At 39.0% G+C, this 20,959-nt stretch overlaps 1 protein-coding gene across 3 annotated transcripts in view; it reads right to left on the bottom strand.

The window, feature by feature from the left end:
• LOC114941005 (TWiK family of potassium channels protein 7) overlaps positions 1–20,959 on the bottom strand; it is a 213,194-nt gene that overhangs the window by 43,119 nt on the left and 149,116 nt on the right. For all 3 annotated transcript variants that reach the window (XM_029315822.2, XM_029315823.2, XM_029315824.2), the window contains 3 exons: positions 16,987–17,465; positions 15,362–16,341; positions 12,837–13,122 (listed from right to left, as the gene is read on the bottom strand). In XM_029315822.2, coding sequence (XP_029171655.1) covers positions 12,837–13,122; positions 15,362–15,715 — 640 coding nt within the window. In that variant the 5' untranslated portion in view covers positions 15,716–16,341; positions 16,987–17,465. The remainder of the gene's footprint in view (positions 1–12,836; positions 13,123–15,361; positions 16,342–16,986; positions 17,466–20,959) is intronic.

Raw genomic sequence — 20,959 nt, 5'->3', positions numbered from 1 at the left:
GCCGTCAGTAAATTGCAGATTGAATGGTCGATAATAATTTCTCGATCTGATGCAAAATATGCGAGCGGGTCCCTCATCGGCGAGAGAGCACCGGGCTCGACGTTTTTTATTTTTTATTTTTTTTTTTTTTATGACAACGCGAAATGACGTCGCGTACGAAGGAAAGTTATCGTTTTCGATCGATCAGTTATACGCGCATGAAATCGATAGCGCGTTGTAGCCTTATATCCCGACATCGAATATAATTTCAGTTCAAAATGAAACAATGAACTCCGCGCGCGATCTCATTATCCCGCTCTAAAATACATATACATATTTATCTAGGCTATATCGATACATTATTCCGAGCAATAACCATATTTTACATATCCACCGTTTTATCAAATAACTAACAAATTATTATGCGCGTTTATATATATCCAGATTTTTATGATTATTCAAGTTGATTGCTACAAACTTTTTGCATTTATACCGAGATTAAAACCAATAAAATTTGCGTGCATATTTGTACAAAGATTCACCACTACGCGGTAAGATGAAATTAATTAATTAGTATAAACACAGCATTATTAATGTTAATACTATGCATATTCTCATTTCCCCCTCTTCTCTCTTTTACTACAATTACTCTCTATTATCTTCAGCTTGTTGTCTCATTAATAAGTTATGCACAAAGCGAATTTACGTTATTTGCATTATTATTGTTTCAACTGCGCGATGCTATTTTATACCAAGATTGATGTAACAATGCCGTTGCTTAGTTTAATCATAGTGAAACGTATAGAAAAGCCTGCTTGGGGCCCGTTTATAAACTGAAATGTCAATCGTGCCGCTCTTATATAGTCAGGGATGAGTTCCGGGAACGGAGAGAGGAGAGATTGTTCTCTTAATGTATTCTCCAGGGTATACAACTTCTTCTCTCGTAGATGGTCGTACTCGTCGTTGGAAACAAAGTTTGTGTACGCGAGACCACCGTAACAACCGCCATTGCCATGTTGATGGTTCTATGTTAAATTTGATGTTACGCGGTCGCCGTCTCTTTGGCTTCTTCGTGATTAGATGAAGATATAAAATTTCACTATCTTATTCCTATCACTTTTCAGATCCATCCACGAGATATGCTCGGTATTATTTTCAATTTATTCGAGAAGATTAATTGTCTTTTGAAGACATAAGCAGACTTACAATAACGATATAAAATATGACACATTTGATAAAAAAATAAACGGCTTACATGTTTCGATAAAAATTCTTATACAGTCTCCCCTATATTGCAGATGAAAGAACTTATAACGGGAAAATAATGATGTAATGAGAAATGTGCGTGGGAGTTTCTTGTACATTTGTCAAGCTCGACAAATGCATCCGATGCACACATATAACAACTCTACGGCAAAAGGGACACAAAAGGGAAACAATGTACGAACGCGAATAACAACATTTCTCCAACGTATTATCGGTCAGTACACTCGCTCTCCGTCGTCCTATCATTTTTCGTAGCGATTCAAAGCTTAACTCCCTCGTTCCAAAGTCCCACGACAAATGAATCCATTGGAAACTCGAACTCGCACGCAACGCCGGATTGTTAACAACTTTGTTCACGGTCCTCGAATCCTCACGTCCATCGGATTTGAGCGCACACCAGCGCGAAAGTTGCTCTAACAACCCCCTCGAAAGATGTTCTCCGTCGATATTCCTCGAATGCGCGAAAAGGGAGCGAGTTAGATGGATAGATAGAGATCCGTAAACGGAGACGCTCTTGCGTCTCGTAAATCGATCGCGCGGAGAACGCGAGCTGGATCTCGTTTTAATTCCGAGCGTCTCGTGCATATTCAGAAGTTTTGCGCCGAATGTCAGGACGTTGTTATGCTAAGACCGCGAGCGCTCCCCCGGGTTAGCTCTTAGCATATTTCGCCTATATTTCCAGCGGTGCCGTAACCGTGCGAGAGTCTGCGAGGGGGGCCTAGGCAACTTTCACAGAGAGATCGTCCTTACTTAGGACGCGCGGCTCTCCTTCGCCTAGAATCTCTTCCTTCGTCGTTCTTCCTTTTCCGCTCTCGTCGTCGCCGTCGTCGTCGCCGCCTGCTATCCATTTGCATTAGCGGGTTTAATTACTCCTCTCGGTATACGTTCTATTTTCAACTGCTTGGCGACGATGACGACGACGACGACGGCCGAATGCTTGTCTCGTGTCTCAACTTCGGACGTAACGAGAGAGTTTCGAGGAGCAATACTCGCGCGAGCAGTTGGAAGAGCTAACACGCGCGAGCGTGGACGCCGTTCGTACACTTTACGTCAGAAGTGCGCTTTAAACACGGGGGTAAGCAAATACTGCGGAAGGAAACCGTGTCTTTCTTGAAGTTTCCTTGCACGTAAGTTGAGGGCAGTCGAGAAAGCGAACGATCGCGAAGACGGTGGGGTCTTGATAAGATTTTCGATTGAGCATAATGAGAGTGTTACGTCGAATGGACGTATTTATCCACACGGCAATGGATAATTAATCCAGCCTCATCCGACGGGTCGCAACTTGCTGACACGATAGTTAAAGGTAACAATTACGCAATTAAAATCGCGCGCGCGTGCGAGCTGCGGGCGACAGGTAGCGAAATTAACGTTGTCAAAACGTAATAACGTGTGTCATGAGAGAAAAGCCAGTTTATGTATTATCGGCTAGCATGTTGCATCGTTGTGCAACGTGAAAGCAAATTCATAATAGCCGGGGACGAACACACTGTACTACTGTGGAAGCTGTCCGAGAAAATTGTTATGCTAAGATTAATTAATCGCGCCACGTGATTCTTTACTTTAACGCATTTTTAATCTGCACAATTGCTAAGAAATTGTAGAGTTAATAACATATATCCCTATACCATACTTATATTCTTTTATATTACCCATTATTCTTTTATGCACGGTAAAAAACATTTCGTATTTCTGTTGAAATTATCTTGTGTAGAAATTTTTGTGTTAAAATTTTAACATACTCTTATGTTAATATAACATATTGTCGTTATGTTATTTTGACATTTGTCTGTTGAGTTAATATTCACTATTTTTAAGTGTTAAAACAACACAATTAAATGAAAATGTACGAATTTTTGCTTATATTATATTTTTTGTGTTATTTTTTCACATATTACGTGTGTTATTTAATTACATAATTGTTTTCTGTTAAATTAACATTAAAATTAGAGTGGATAAATTGGGACATGTGAAATGTGTTAAATTTAACACAATTTTTTTTACTGTGTGTGTATACTTTTATATATATATATATATATAATTTTTAGAGGAGATTTGAGAGAAATTTGAAAACGGACATTAGGTAGAAAATGACTCTTGATGTTTTGAATCACATTAAACGTGAATTTTAGGTGGAACATGAAAAATCCATTTTCCGTCCGCTGCTTAATGTCCGAAAATTTCGTCCGCGTTGTACGCTATCTCCCTCAAGCACCGGCTTCAGATTTATAGATGCCAGCTAGCCTTGCCTTTGTAAGCAGCAGCGTGTGCAGCAGAAAACGTATGCAGGCGCGTGCTGGGTCCGCGCTTCTGCTTTCTGTCGTTCCGCCTCGCGTTCCTATCTCGCTCGGTGCATTTCCTCATTACTTATGAATTTATGCGGCCGCCTTGTCGTAAATGGATTTAAAAAGGATCAACACGCGAACCGTCGGTAGACTGCAAGATACGTTCGCACACCCGCGCGATATACACGAAGGATTACGCAGTGAAGTTTTTATTGAGAAGATTATGCCGAAATATGGAGCGACTAAAAGAATATATAATACCGTTCGCGGCTACATATGCGAGGCTCGCTTTAAACGCGATTACAATTTTTACTCGGCCAAGATATACGCTTTTTGCTCGAGCATCCAATTTCGTATTAAGAACGTATACGTTACTGTATTAACATTTCGCTCATAAAAGGAGCTATTAAAGGAGCCATTATCGCGAGAAATAAACCATTACGTCCCTTTGTAATTCAGAAAAAATTCAAATCAAATTTCTTGAATTTACTTATCAAATTGTAAATTTTCTTCAGCTAAATTTACGAGGAATGAAAAAGGAAAGATTGCATCGCGCGAAATGTTAATTGTAATGTATTGCAATTACGATATTCCCGGGAGCTCTCCATTCATAAACGGCTGCATTATTCGATACGTAACGAGGGAAAAAAGACGTACGCGAGAAACGAGCGTATAATCTAGAAGACAAACGCCGTCTTATGGGGCCCGCGCGATAGCTCGAAAGTCGTTCTCGCCCGTGCAACTCGGACATTAATAATAACAGCATAACTGGGTCGTTACTTTTCGAGGGGAAAAATAATTTCCAAGTGTAATTAGATATTCGCTGCACCGGAGAGGAAGCTGCATGGGGAAGAGAAAGAGAGAGAGATGTGCGTCACTGCGAGGGTTCTCTGTTTTCCCGTTAAAGGCGTGACGCATTAATCAGCCGCGAGTTTTCTCGCTTTCCGTTTTCTTTCTATATCGTTCTTGCGAATTTCTCCGCGTTTCTTTATGCGAATATAGTATATACGTATTATAAAGCTGTGGAATGGATAATTAAGTAAAATTGTGTCTCTCTCAATTTTGTTAAAAAAAATTATATCAAAGAGAGAGAGAAATAAGTTCATCATATAAATAATCGACGAAAGAACAAGAATCAATCATAAAAATGCTTCATTATAGTTTCATGAAAGTTAAACAGGTATAAAGTACGTACATTGAAACGCGAAAAATCTCTGTGCTCGATATATCACATCATAATGTATATAACAGTCATTTATAAAATTATCTTCCGTTAAAGACGTTGGAAATGAAAGAAAATGGTGCGCCGCGAAGAAAGGTTCAAACCTAGTACGCCAACTTGAGAATTCCGCGTTTAATACTGTAAATGATACGAGGCAGATATAAAAAGAAGGGAGATATATGAAGAAATAAATAATCGATTATACGCGAAATTTAACTTTCACTTTGAATATCATTAGGTGAATCGAAAACGTCTCGTCGAGCTTTGATTTCTCAACACGCAGAATCTCTCATTTGCAATTCTTCCATATTTATAATCCATAGCTTTACGTTAGTTCCTTAATTTATCAATGAATCATCGAGAAAATATGTAAATACGCAATCGAAATGTTATCTACGAGCTCCTGGAAAGGAGAGATGAGGAAAACGTTACGCGGGCCGCACAACGAGATTAAAAAATATATCCCAAAGGCGTGCCCGATTCCACTCCAGCGACGATCGATCATTCGTATATATTACCATTTCCGCGGAAGGGAGAGAAAGAGAAGAGAAAAAGAGGATATCCATCTTCCCGTGGCATTCGACGTCGACGTCTGGGGGGATATACACTATCGTCGCCATTGCTATGTAAGAGAACTGCCGCTATTTCTCTCGGGGAGAAACGCGATGGGAAATAAAAGTGACAACATTTCCTGCACGCCGACTAGACCGTCTCTCTCTCTCTCTCTCTTTCATTATTTTCCTCTTCTCACTTCACTAATAACGGGTTATCGAGTTCGCGATAATGAGCTGCAGTTTTGTGCGAGAGTCGATCTTCTGGCGTTCGATATTCGCGTGCTCCTCTCTTCTTCTCTCTGCCTCTCTTTCTTGCGAGAAAAGTTTCTCTCGTTAACTTTATGATATCTCGCCGGGAACTCCATGAAATTATTGAATAAGGACCTCTTCGATTAGAAGGATAAGCTGATTGCGTTTCGTTTCTTATTCTGGGAATGCGCCGACGATTTTGATAATGAAAGAGGTGAGTCAGAAGAAATTCAATTTAATTCAGAAATCACGCACGCGCGCTAAATATATAGTATCCCGAAGGGTTGGCCGAAACTCCCCGGCGGCAATGCATTTCAAACTATGTGTGCCCCGAAAACGTAGAATAGGACAGAATGCAGCGTCAGTAAAATCTGCAAAGCCGATTCTACCTAGCACACAAATTTCGCTCCATTTGTATGTATACCGCACGGAGCAAAGTCGAAGTCTGGATATATCCACTACGGAGATACCGATTGATATGACCATTTGCTATTGATGATTGTGCGTCTAACAGATCTTGGGTTTTTGCAAAAGCGTCACGTAGCCTGCCACTATGACGACGGCTATTGAGTCTTGAAAAATCGAAGATAGAAATTTCGCCGGTTGCGGACATTTTGCTTTTGAAGCGGAAATTTCATTCTTTATACGTATATATAATATATATGTATATTAAACGTCAAGACGTATGCGTTAATAGTATTGTGATGCCATTCAACGTAAAACTTCTTTATTCATCTTGTTTACAGTGACTTATGCGTTGTTATTCGATGTCATATTTCTTAACACAGACAGAGACAAGTTGAACACATTTCTCTTCCCTCAAGGTAATGTCATTTCAGCTTTTACGGAACGCTGTGTTAAATCATACGATATACGCGATATTAAATGTGAAAGTGTATATATTTAATTACATACTGCGTACTACTCTCATTCATCCTCTTTGTTAAACGAGATAAAAAGGTGCAAACGAAAAGTCGGACTTGTAGTAGAACCAGGATCAACGATAGACGATCATTCTATTGGTTCGTTTGCGAAAGCTGGTGAAAATAGAAAATGAAAATAGCAATTTCACGGCGATAGTGGCGGAAGAGGTAAAGAAGACGATGGAGGATGTCTGAAAGAAGGCTGACGTGCCCGAAAGGGGCGAAACGAGAGTTGCGCGCCAAGGAGGGAAAGAGAGAGAGAGAGAGAGAGAGAGAGAGGAAAATACGAGGGAAAACGAGGGAGGAGACAGGCGTGATTCGAATCTCGTGCAACGTGAAGACGTGGTAGGTGCGCCCTTTGCCACTCCGGGACTTCCTTACCGCTTTTTCGAACTCCACGCGCACGTTCCGCCTCTCCACTTCGCCTGTTCTTATCTCCGGTTCGATTAATCCTTACGCTACGCTCGGAGCTTGTAATAATGGTAGCAAGTTTAAAGAGGTGCTGCTATTGGTCAAAGTTCGAGCCATTCTCTAAATATTCTTCTATTCTCGCGTATCAATTGTGAGGAAAAGCAGAGATGTTTGTCAAAATTTATAAATTGTTTACACAGTCTGGTAAAATGCGATGAAATGTAATTAATGAATAAATAATTGAGCGGAGGAAAGATGGCATATCTGTGAATTATGTTTATGATTTCAGAAAGAATATATATTTTCCACACTTTATGTCAAAATTGATTATATTTCAATTCGCTCTATATTTGCACGAAACACAATCCGATGTAAAATTGATTCGAAGCTTGAGTTACGAGCAGAGAGCAAGCTACGGCAATCGGGTAACGTGGGCAACCGAAACGGGCGACAAATTGTGATTAGTCGGCGTCCCTTTGCGCCTAGCAATCCATTAGAGCGACGGGGATCTTCTGATTAAAATTCACCACCTCCTTCATTCCGCCGTCATTAAGACGGTCGCAAAATCACGTCTGCTCTCCTCGGTCAACCTAAAGTTACGACAACTCCGAAAGGGAAGATAAAGAGGATGTTTGAGAAAAAAGACACAGTGACACGTGACTGGCAACAGCCGACACTGTCACATCATCGCGAAATGAAGCTTACTGTTCTCGTGTATATATACTAAAACAGATACGCGAATACATATACTTTTGCAACGCGTGAAATGCATCGGTGGATGTGCTGCGAAAGTAATTATTCGAGATGATTAATGGAATCCTCGGTGTAGAAATGCTTCTCACAGCAGTATAAACCCCGGAAAAAAATATACGTATGCACACATACTATGTGTGTTATCAGCAAAGTAAAATAAAATATTTATTTAATTTTTCAAATATTATAGAACATTTTTTGAAAATTGTGTATTCTGTCAGTGGAAAAATTTCGCAGAAATGAGAATTGAGCGAAGAGTATAGATAAAAATATACACATATCCACCTATGTCCTACTTCATTCATATCTCGTTTCTCACAATAGAAATCGATTTGCCATAAATGACAGGGATCGTTGCGAATGGCGATAACGCTATACGCTAGGAAGATGGCTATATAGGAAAATTCGTATACGTGTGCGCATAGGGGATAACGCGGATTAGGATACGTAAGTAGATCAAACGAGGAATATCTTTAGAGAATACAGTCCAGTTTCTGGGGTGCCGTGTTACTTCCTTGGTCCACGTCCAGCTACGATGGTGCTCCAACTATTTTCTGAATACGTAACTCTTATCCGCGGAGCGGCAAGCGGCCAAATATTCATGCGACCTCATATCGTGAAATGCAAACGGATGATTCGTCTCTTGCGATACGTAAACTGGATTATGCGCCACTGAGCCGGGATAGAATTCTAGCAAGGGAAGTGTAGCGGGTAAAGTAGAAAAGAAGGAAACCTATACGAGCCGCGTCTAGTGCAGACTCGAAGAATGAAAAATCAAAAGAAGAGAGTTAAGATTCTGAAACATTGAATGTCTGCGCAAGTTTGTTGTCTACGCACGGCAGTTATGCCTTTCGAGAGCATCTCGCTTCAAAGTGAATTTAAAATAGATAATTCTTCGTACTCTTTGCATGTATGTTCGTTATGTTTTGTCTTTATGATATACGTATATCGTGGAAATTTTATATAATGAGAAAGAAAAGATGGTATTTTTCACAATAAAGATACTAACACAAAATTTTTTCTTTGTTCACATTAGTATATATTTTGATGAGAAAGAGATTTGAATGAGAAAGAAAAGATGGTATTTTTCACAATAAAGATACTAACACAAAATTTTTTCTTTGTTCACATTAGTGTATATTTTGAATAACATATCAAATTTTCTGTACGTTTGCATATATATGCACGCAATTATTTATCGACGAATTCTGTGATTATAATAAAACAGTAACAATTATAATTTGCATAAACATATTTCAAAAAACTAATTCTTTAAAACTGAGATACAATTCATTAAATAAATGAATTTTGCAATATTTATTATACTGATAGCTTGGCAAAAGCTTGTCCAGAAAAGGCAATTTTCACACATTTGTCAAATGAACACTTGCGTTTCCGTGCCAAATTTTTATTAAAAATATAATATAATTTTGAAGCAGAAAATTAATTAATTTACGCTGCAGCAAATTTGTGTACAGTAGCTTCGAAATATTGGCACGCTGCAATATTTCTTATTAACGATTAATATAATTTATTATTTTCATAAAACATATAAAACAAAACAACGAAACAATTCGTAACATATTTGCCTTTGTATGTGTGTGTGTGTGTGTAAATGTTCTTTAACTATGTTATATTTTAATTCTTGTTAAATCGTTTTAATCTATACTCAAGAATATTTATCGTTTTTTAAACGATGTTATTTATTTCTATCTTTCAATTCTTGTCTAATTTCTTAAGGTCGCCAAAAATTGGCAAAACTTTCGTGTCAAGATTTAACCGTAATTTAAACGATAAACCATCTAAACGCAATGAGAGAGTGGGAAAAGTGTTGTCCTAAAAAAGGACGCCTTCGTCGACGTGCTTGGAGTTGTTTACTCATCCCCATGATGTGTTTGCGCATTCTCAATAGAACATCGTTGTTTTGCCAATAGAACGTACAATCGTGTGCTCCCAAAAAATTCTACCGTTCACAAACAAACTCCCATGTTGTCAATGGACGCAGCTAAAGAAAACTTTGGGATTTTTTTGGACCGTTTAAAAGTTCTTTCTTCAATAAAAATTTTTTACTAGCAAAACGTAATTAAAGCCTAAATAAATTACAGCATTTACGATTAAATTGACTTTGTATGAAATACACAAGAAACGTTAATTCATCTGCTACGCGCACACGCATAGCTACCTTTTAGCAATTATATATATTAATTAAAACTTCATTTGAGTTGATTTCACGTGCTCAACTCGTGGTTGAATACGTAGAAATATACATGTCGCTACGAAAAAGTTTTCCTCTCATTTGTCCAGTTGATATGTCCGGTTATTTTTTTGTTTGCGGAAAGTTACGAATGATAGCATCCGCTTAGTATTATGCTGGTACGAAGTTTTCCGACTACAGGCACGTAGTTGACTCGCTGAACAATATTTTCGTGCTCGGACAAGCCGATAAAAAGTACCGGGATACTTCTCGTAATTAACTACTATGCGATGCCGCAAAAAAAAAACAAGATAAAAGAAAACCACGATTAACGACAGATAGTTGTATCGTACGTTCGCGCCTCTGAACGCAAAAAAAAAGGAGAAAGACGAGAACAGGCGAAATGTTTTTTTTTTAAATTTAGGAGAACCACGCACGCGATGTGCCGCGAAGAAGGTAGAGACGTTCACTTTAGGGAGATGGCGAGAAATAAACTTGGCCGGAACGGATTAATTTTCTGCCGCTTTCCTGTCGGAAGCTGTTTCGTTATTGATCCCGCTGCCGGCCAAAAGTTCAATTCGTATAGGAGGCTGTCGCTGTTGGTATTGTGTGTTGTACGGGGTCATGGTTGCGCAACAAATTGCGACAGGAAACACCTGGCTACTCGAGCAAGATCGAATATGAATCGCTCGGTTCTAATTTCGGCGACAATATTTGTGATCTTCAAATTACCCCCGGGATAATAAACCAATCGCTTCTGATCTCTCTCCCTCTTATAACAACGAGTTATCTCCTCGTCCTCGAATGACCGGCACCCTATCTATCGCGAACGACAGACGCGCGAAAAATACACACGCGCGCGCGCTAAAATTTATATTAAAATTCATAGGACACACGCGTGTGTGTTCCCCGTTCGCGATTACGCCATCGCGTGGATACGCATATTACGCCCGTTCCTATATACATCGCTGGCGAAAATTGCGGATGCTGTACTATGCGACCCTCGGGATTTTACGTGTTTCGTAGCCAACGATCAATCGCCTGGCTCTCTCCCTCCTCGTTTCCCGTTTCTATAAACACAGGAGTCGGCGCGGGTTACGAAATATTAATTCCCGAGTACCCAGCCGCGGCGCAGCATATGATTAAACCGCCTCGGTAAAAAAGATATCCGCGTACGGAGTTTCCTAGTCATTCAATGTTTTCCGTAGATGCATAAAACGTGGAATTTCAAGGGAGTTTCAAGTGGGGATTCAGCGCATTCTGAGAAAAACATGTATATAAAAACTATATTTAACAATTATTTCCAAGAAATTGATATAAAATACTTCTCGCATAATATTTTTGCTCATTGATAAATTTTTGAAAGTAGGTACATTCAAAATAATTATTTAAAATTATAATATAAAAATATTTATTATCATTTAAATCTATTTGAAATTTATTTATTCTCTCATTTAGGGAAGAATTAATATAAATCATGTAAATCATATAAATAATACAAATAATAAAATAAAACGAACAAACTATGCAGGATTAGATTAACTCGAATATTGCGAATAGTATAGTATATATAACAATACTATTAAACGAGGTCATCTCGAATCTGCCGAGGAAGTTAAGTAAGCATTTCAAAAGAAAAAGTATATCTATCGGTAATTCGATAAGCTGTTCAATGTTCTTGCCCATTATTTCTTTTTTTTTAATATCCAACGACTCTTATGAAATTTCAATCCGTTTCAGTAATAAGTAGAGTAAACGGTCAGACGTGACGTCATTCACTTCGAGCGCTATTAAGTCAGAAGCAATGAAATTGTCCAAGATCTCGTCATAGAACGAAGCGAAGCATCGTCTCCTGAGTGGCCAACAGATTCGCATTTAAATTAGAGCGGACATTACACACTAATGTGAGGACTTTATTCCAAAAACTGATGCCATATTATTTTACTCTTTTTGTACTTTTAATTTCTCTTTTGTAAATCGCGCTTCGATCAATTATTTTACTTTAGCAGAGAAAGTTTATTCGATCATGAAAAATTCCTTTTATTTTATTCATTTGCGATCAAATTTTTGTACGATTGCTGCAAATTTCAACGAAACTCTACGATCTCATTTTCTTTATTATAATAAAGAAAAAGCGATTAAAACGAACGAGAAATTAAATTGAGAATGACTTACCTTAAAGTATTGAATATTGATGCGCGTGAGAGATGTAGAAAAAATTAATTTGCAAATTATTAAAATGGAATTTAAAAAAAGGTTAAATCTAATTAAGAATTAAATTATCTCGACGTCCCAGCATTATTCATCTAGCTAACACAGCGAGTTAATTGACGCAGTATTTGATTCGACTAATTATTCGTCTGTGCTCCCCAATGTCTTTCCTCGTCTCTGTCTTTCTTCCTAGCTTACTAATTACGTACAAATATTCTGCTGTGCCAGCGCTCCTTTCGCATGAGCTTATATATGTATTCGTATACATGTACAGTGCTTGCACGGAAAGGAAATCGCACAAGGAAAGCAAACATCATCTGTGCACTTTGTAATTACGGCGCGGATACTGCTTGCGGATACTGCTTGCTGATACTGATTGTATGCCGTTTGTTTATCATGCTATTACTGCGATTGTGCGTGAAAAATATGACGATACAATTTATATAATTTCTATTAACGTTACCTTTTTTGTTAACAAAATTCTCTCATTAAATATATTTTTAATTCAAAATTATTATCCTCCTTTTTTCTGGGATAATAAAGAAAGTATCAAGAAAAAGTGTACATCGTCGCATTAGAGAATTTAACGTGGTTAAAGAAGGAAAATCGTAATGTGTTTCCGTTGTCAGAGACATAGTCACGTAACATCGTTATTTCATTACGGTTCTAATCTGCCAGAACATCTCATTACGTCTACAGGAACGCAGCGGGAGGCGCGCGCACTAAAGCGCGGACGAAATGGGTATACATGTATGCACGACGTATAATTAATTAATTGCATCTAAAACTTACCGATGGTGGTGAGCACTGTCAGGGAATAGAGGAACGCCTTTGCAAAGTTCCATTCGTACTCCGGCACACGGCGTTCCGTTACGGTCTCGCTGGTAGAACTCCCGGTATAAGTCCCGGCATTCTGAGTCGCCATCATGTCCTCCGTGATCCTTTTCACCAGTTGGTCCTGAAACCGCGCGATCTCCTGATCAGCCAGCCTCGTCCAGTTCTCACGATAGAGAATGTTCAAATGCTCCGTGATTTGCCATATGCTCTCTACGGTCTTTGCTCGGGCCTCGTGATTAAGCTGGAACACACGGAGAGTTATTAATTAGGCGACGTTCGAAATATTGTTAGGTAAACTGTCACTCTGTGGAGAGTTTGTATGCCATTGAGATTGCAATTGACATATGTCGCACTAGCTCGTTAATTACATATGTTAAATGGTCACGAATGCAATGTCATGTTTCGCGGCTTATCTTGTGTAATGATTGAACGAAACTTGCGATTATTATCTTTATTATTTTATGTTCAATTTCATTGAATCGCAATGAAAAGAAATTTAAAAGTCTCGCCCGAGAGAGGAGAAATCAATAAAATACAATCTAGAATTATCTTTTCACAACGATTAAAATTACTATGATGATTAAGATTAAATTATTTGACGGAGAGGACGCGAATATTCATTCGTTTGTCAATGGCTATCGAGACAATCATCCGTTGTTCGCTATTATTGGCCGGAAGTAACGGACGGCATCCTTTGTGCCGATGTCTTTGGGGAGCACGCTTTTCCTTCAAAGTGTAAGGATAGAGGAAAGGAAGTGCGATCGATAAAACTTCGTTGAAACGAGCGCTCGCGCCAGAACGCACCGATAATTCGATTGACTTCGGGTTCACTGAGGTCACCTCAGGTAGAAAAGCGGAATGAAACCGGAGACGTGACGATAAATCGAGAGGTGCCTCCGGACTGTTTGCTGCTCCTCGAGGGAAAGAGAAGTAAAAACAAGTTCGCGGCTTATGTCTTTCAATAGCAGCAGCAACAATCGTGAACGCGCTTAAAATAGCGTATCGACAAATCTTGTTTATTCTCTTTCTATTTTATTCTTACTCCGATCGCACTTGTTGGCGCATACACTACACAGTTATTAAGAAATGTTTCTACAACTGTTTGAGAATTCCCTCGAGAATAATTATTTAGTTATGTATTTTCATATTATAGCCACGCGGTTTTGATAACCTAATAATTTATGATTTGATTTTACCATTCCGATAATAAATGTGTATACATATAACGTGGAACAGTGGAATGTCTCTTCTCGTTAATCAATTATATTCGCGTCGATCTTTTTTAATTAATTTTTCCCTGTTTAGGATCGCAAAAGGGACTTAAACATATATATATATATATATATATATAGTAATTATATAAAAAATATATACATATATTGTTTTATAAATATTATTGCACTTTTAATATAAGCAGAAAAATATTAAAACATTTTTATTAATTTTTTCTTCCAATATTGCAAAAAAAAATTTTAAATGCATGCATTACATTACACATAAAATTACAATATATGTATACAAATTAGAGATGCAATGCATACAAATATATTAATTAATTATTTACGAAAATTCAATAAATCTTTAATAAAAAATGCAAACAAAAAAAATTTCTACAAGAGAATCTTTCAATCAAAATATCTGCACTTTCATTAGACACGTATATCTCCATATGTCCACTACGCTGCGCATCTCGCGCGAGACTAATCGCCGAATTGGCGTCACAAATCGCCACTACTGACCGCAAGACCGTGCGGTGCCGCCATCTGACGGCGAAACCTAACTTCACAATCAAGAATGAACCAAGCCCGGCAAAACGCATCCAATGTCTTTCTCTCTCTATCCTTTTCCATTAGATTCGTGTGTCCGCTACGCTGCACGTCTTGAGTGAGACTGATCCCCGCGGTACTCTGCGCAAGTGTCGCCAACTAACTAACTTTACAGCAAAGAGTGAAGCCAAGAGTGACGCCAAGAGTCGACAGCGATTAGTCTCGCGCGAAGTGCGCAGCGTAGTGGACGTATAGAGATGAGTGCGTCTAATAAAAGCGCAGGTATTTTAATTAAAAAATTCTTGTAGAAAAAACTATATTTCTTGGTTCGTATTTTCTGTTAAAGATTTAAATTGAATTTTTATGTATAATTAATTAATATAAGTTTGCATGCATTGCTATTTTTAATATTTTATTATCAAAGTATAATATAAACTTCTTTTTGCGTACGTAATTATACTCGATTAGATTAAACGAAAAATTATATGCATATATATAAATAAGAGAAATTTAAAGATATATTTTATTAAAGATTTCAGAGAAAGAAAATTATATTAAAGATGTATTTTAATATTTTTCTGCTTATATTAAAAGTGTAACAATATTTATTACGAAAAAATCAATAAATAAATGTTGTCAAGCGAATTTAAATATAAATATAAAGCTATGTTACAAAGTTATTTAAAAAGATTTAAAGAGATTTTCTTTTCTTACTTGTTTCAGCCAAGCACTGGTGTTTCTCCTGGTATGCTGATTTCCGGCTATCGTTGTGGCGAGAGTTCTCTGTTGTAAGCCAACGTCGGCTCCGCCCTCGATAGCCAGGAAGATAAAGCTGCCCAGGAGGGTATAGGCCACCAGAAGGGCGCATATCCCGAGGTTTATCATAAAACCCTTCAAAAAAGAGTGCTGGCTGGCCTTGTCCGGCACACCGCCGAAACACAGACATCTCACTTGACGAGACTGATACGCCTTGGAGCGTTCCGAGGTCGATCTCTTCAGAGACGAGGTATTGCCATTGTTCGCCGGCTTGAAGCCCTCGTAAGCTCGGTAATGCCTATCCTTCTCCATCCTCTCCTCCTTTTTCTATCTACGAAGTCACCGGGACCTGCCACCGTCAACTTCGTCGTCGGATACGTCGATGCATGCACGCATTTGCCACCCTTCGCTTATTTTCGCAGTAAGTTAACAGTTTTTAAAAGACGAGAAATATTTTTAACGACCACGTTGACATATCACTCGCGTTTTACACTTTATTGTTGTTGAATGTTTTTTTTTTTCGAAACTCGCAGCTTTCGTTCACTATACTCGTTTGCATACAACTACAATCACTCGTCGAAATATCTCGGATTATCGTTGTTGACGAGCGAGAGATGAAAGTTTGTGGGAAGATTTTTTTTTCCTTACGCGCGTCCTCGAATCCCGTAAACTCAATCGCCACGGATGCATGATTGAAATTTCGCGCCAGCAATAATCTTTAGAGGGACGGATTCCGCATTTCTTCGCTCGTCAATCGAATTCGTCGATGTCGTTCGACAAATGTCACTTTGATTTTCGTCACTGTCGTTTCCTTATTACGACGTGCGGTCGAAATCGCTCGACTGGATGATATCTTGGAAGGATTCTCTGCCGGCAAAGGGCTCGATCATACGTCGCCCGTACACTTCCGTCATTTTTCCGTGGCACGATCGTTCCGGCTGGAATGTGGATTGAAATTCTATTGAGAAAATCGATGCTCGAAATATGTCCTACGATATTAGTTACCTCTCAAAATTCTTTTCTTGCCGACAGTGATGGCTAACGTTATAAAAATATATTCCCTTGCGAAAGAGAAGAAATTAACAAACATTAAAATAATATTTTTTTAGGAGACTGATTCGCACATGAATTTCTGCGCACATAATCATATATTTTTTCTTAAATTTGTGGAATGGCATTTCCTTAAATTTTTTTTTATGGGAAACGTAAGAACCCTTTTCACTGCCCAGCGTGACAAGAATAATGATTCATTGTTCATGGCATTTATTCGCGTACGCGACATCAAGTTGCGCAGTATTAACGGCTCGAGTTATGTGACTTAATTTAAGTTCGAAAATGAATCGTGATACGAGCGTTACTTCGTGTAGCGACTATATTGCATTACCGCGTGACGCGTAGAAAACTGAAGAAAAATAACGCTTTCGAGAGAGGCCGTGGCTGTTAATCTTCTCTCTCTCCTTCGTTTTCTCCGCGCTCTCCTCTATATATTTCTCATTCTCATCGGGAAAACAGAAACTTAAAGAACAGCGCGGAGAGAATTTTCGAAAGAGTCTCTCCATGAGTCATTTAAACTTTCTCCCTACCATCTGAACGGGAAGCCACCCAGTTTTCAGCTTTCCCATCTTTTCTTCTGCTCCAGGCGCAAAAAAAAGAAGAACGAATGGCAGCGGAAGAAGGTGGAGTACGACGAGCGATAGAAACTTGAAAGCCTCATTCCAACAAACTGGATTTCCGTAATAAGTAAGCTCGATGTACATCCATGATGGTGGCGCTGAATGTTTTACCGCTCTTCCCTTATTCTATCCCCTCGTCTTCGATGAATTTCCCGCGTCCTTTTTAATGCACCATCGGGACGACGGTTCTTTATAAAGACTCGGACTTTCCGCACGTCGCGAAAGCCGATTAGCTCGAGCGAAGTCGAACCAATAATTTATTTGCGTCTCTCCGCATGTGGAGCGCCTGCGTTTGCTGCATGTAAATAAATCGCGCGTTGTCTTCCGGGTCTCTCTCTCTCTCTCTCTTGAAGCTCAGGAACGTCGCCACTTTCATACTTCACTGGGCTCTGAAAGGAGAAAAAGAGATTCGATTAGTTACACTATAGTTTCCTCGAAACAACGTTAAGAGATTAAGAGAGACTTGGTCATTAACCCCGAGCTTTTCTTAATAGCGATTCTCGATAACTATTTATCGCTTGTCGCAGAAACAATTCAACGCGTTATCCAAGTGCGCGTCACAATACGGGGGACATTCATGCCTTCGTGATATCGTCGGAGAATTCAATGCACTCAGACGAATTTTATTTCCAGTCCCGGAATTTGTGAGAATCCGGGCATCGACGTTGCTCGTCCGTGACTGCTTCGACGTCCTAAGAAAGACGGTTGAATTCCAGAAGGACTTTCGACGTAGAATTATTCGAGGGCCCTGGGGGAAATCGCAGGAAACTTCCGTGCTACGTGTTTTCCTGTGTACTTGCACTTGGTCACCTGAAGCTTTCCATCGGGGACAATAATCGACGGTCATGGTAGACTCGACCATTATGGGAAGTACAGAAAAAGAAAGATGGAGAGAGAGACGAGCGATAGACGGCTACGAGGGATAGTCTGCGGATCGAGAGCACGACGATGGATTTTGTGCGAAAAATATTGCTTTCTTCGTACGTTCGACATCCATAAATGCATAGCGAGATCAACCGATCCGCGACACTATCTTCTTTATTCTTCGGCGTGATTTAAGACTCGGATTTGGAGGAGAGATACGGGCGAACTTGAAACTTTCATGAAAAATTATTTGCATAATGTACGATCTGATCGATGAATGATCTGTACCTTCCTTTTCCCTCGATGAAATGTGGCGCGATATTTTCAATATTACAAGACGCGCGAAATAAGCTTGCATAAGTACGTTTCCACAATTTCGTTGCTACAACAAACAATGCTTTCTCCATAATTAGACAGAATCCCCGGAGAGAACAATTATATATTCTAGAATTAATTTTAACGTAAGAACTATAACAATGGTGTCAATAGTCATAGCGGGCTCAGTAATAGGGAGAGGAAGTTGAATCCGTTGCTTGCTTGCATAATAGCGAAACATCTCTCAGAATTCACCCGGTCATTCACATTCATAGCCGTCTAAATATGCGCAACGAACACGGTCTTGCATAGCGAAACTATTTCCCGACAATCGCATTCGCGGGAACACGCTTGAGGTAAACACGTCGGATACTAATTCGACGCTAATTTATCGTTTGATGTGATCGATCGTCGCGCTCGATCGACTTTCCTATCCCTGCCTGGCGAAGGAACGATCTCACCGCGAAACAAACTGTCAAGCCAAGCCGATCGTAAATCCGGTTTGAACTCTCCTCCTTTCTTCGCATCTCGATTTGCAATCCTTCCTCTTTTTTTTTTACGACTTTCCTTCACGACTTACGTTTTTGATGTGCGTGCCTAGCATTCTCGCAAAACAATTAATATTCCGCTCTCGTATATATTGCCTGCATTTTGCCATTTATTGCTAACAATCCGTGCATCCCCTTTAAGCTCTTAGAGAGATCGTTTGAGAGACCGTTAGACCGCGTGATCGCTAGAGTGTGACAAACACTTCTGAGCTAAGGATGATAAAAGCATGCCTTGAGAAAATTAACCTCGATTTTTTTTTATATGGTTTTATATGGTTAATCTATACCGCGATCGAATGTTTAAATAGAATAATCTTATAAAATATGTATAATAAAATATAAAATATGATGTGTGTAATTGAAATTGCATGCGCCTTGATATTGTAAAATCTAATGCTAAATAATGCAATGAGCAGAAACTAAATGCAATGGAAATATATTCAATGTACGCATTTCCATGTATTTAATATATATTCATCGCAATTTCCGCGCTTCGATTTTGCTGCATATAACTATATTATTTCTTTAAATCAGAATTTTTGGTCAAATTTAAAATTGCACATCTCACGTTAAAACGTTACCGCGCAGAGATTGCGCTGCATATATATTAGCCAACTCATACGTATATTAGTATTTATAACTAATTCGCAGCGATGAAACTCGAGGGATAACGGGTGCAAAAGTCAATTACATCGACGTCGACGACGATCACGATGGGCTTTATGAGGGTGGCTCTCGATGCAAAAGCCTAGATGGACAGAAGGGAGATAAAGAGGGGGCAGAAGCCGAGCGGGAAAGGGCGCGATAGAGCGAAAAGTATGCAAGGGAACGAACGAAATGCGAAGGGAGGAGAGGAATGAAGGGGAAAACGAAATGCAATTTTTCCGTTCGGCGCTTTTTCCAGCGACAGGGGAACCACCTGTGCTCGTCTCAGCGACTTTTAAATTCGTACCATTGTCGGCTCTATTTGCTGAAAAATGTTTATTCAATTTCGTTTACCGTCACTGCAAGATATTTACCCGGTCGCTTTTGCTCGAACAGTTCTCGCACCACCGCGGACGATGGGAATTGGATGACGCGGGGATACGACAGGAAGGGCAGGAAGCCGTGAAAAGCTGGGTGAGCAAGTACACACGATATGTACGGGACCGCATTTTTACGGTTTTAGATTAAAGCTGCGTCATGTGGACATTAAAAGGTTTTAGCTCGCGAAAAAAAATTTACATATTTTTCAGGTCTGAGGCGACCTTAACCACATCGCTTTAATGCATTTAAAATAACGCGTTCAAAGTTTATTGCACGATAAAAATTTATGCGGACAAATTGCTGAAACTGTACAGAATAAGTAGAGTAAAACATTTGAGAGCTCTCCCCGAGCGACATATACGACTGCATTTAGAAAAGCTTGGATATAAATCTATAGAATAAATCGGCGATCTTAATCATTGCGACGAAAATAGGGTCGTACATGTGGACTGAATTACGATGAGTCGAGAATGAAGTTACGAGTATTCTCTGTCTCTCTCTTTCTCTCTCAACTCCACGTAGACTTTGTCCAGTTTTGTGTGTATCAGCAAACGAAATCGCTGTCGGCGATAGAAATTTATGGCAGAATCGAAACCTTCGAAAATTTCATTAAGCTATAGCGATATTGAGAATCGACGGTGAACCGATCGAAAATGGAAGTTACTATCGCAATACAATGCATTTGACGGACCATTCATAGAAAGTTTGTGGCTTATTGTATTTATCCTCGTTAACTTTATTTCCCGGCGCTCAAACTATGAGAAATCAAACTCGAATGTATGCTATTCGGATGTAATTAAATGACAATTTATTGCTTCAATTCTGAATTTACTTTTAAACATTTAACAGGAAATTGATGTAAATGACCTATATTACACGCTAGCCTGCCCACTTATAACGAACAAATACAAAATTATTGTTACTTAATTGCTCTCTTATATGATGATAAACTGTGCATTTTATAAGATTTTTTATTCTTTAAACAGTTTCATTAGGATTCTTCTACATATTTAAACGTATTCCTTTATCTAAACATGTCATACATTTTTTACTCGATAATCGTTTTATCTAACACATTTAGGATAATTCGGGTTAGTATGTCTCGACGACCAACAGAACACAATAAGAAA

The sequence above is a fragment of the Nylanderia fulva genome, unplaced genomic scaffold, assembly GCF_048542155.1.
Source record: "Nylanderia fulva isolate GAGA-0341 unplaced genomic scaffold, ASM4854215v1 Scaffold10, whole genome shotgun sequence".
Classification (NCBI taxonomy): domain Eukaryota; kingdom Metazoa; phylum Arthropoda; class Insecta; order Hymenoptera; family Formicidae; genus Nylanderia; species Nylanderia fulva.
Note: the sequence above shows the minus strand (reverse complement) of the source record. Positions and strands in the feature narration are given on the sequence as shown.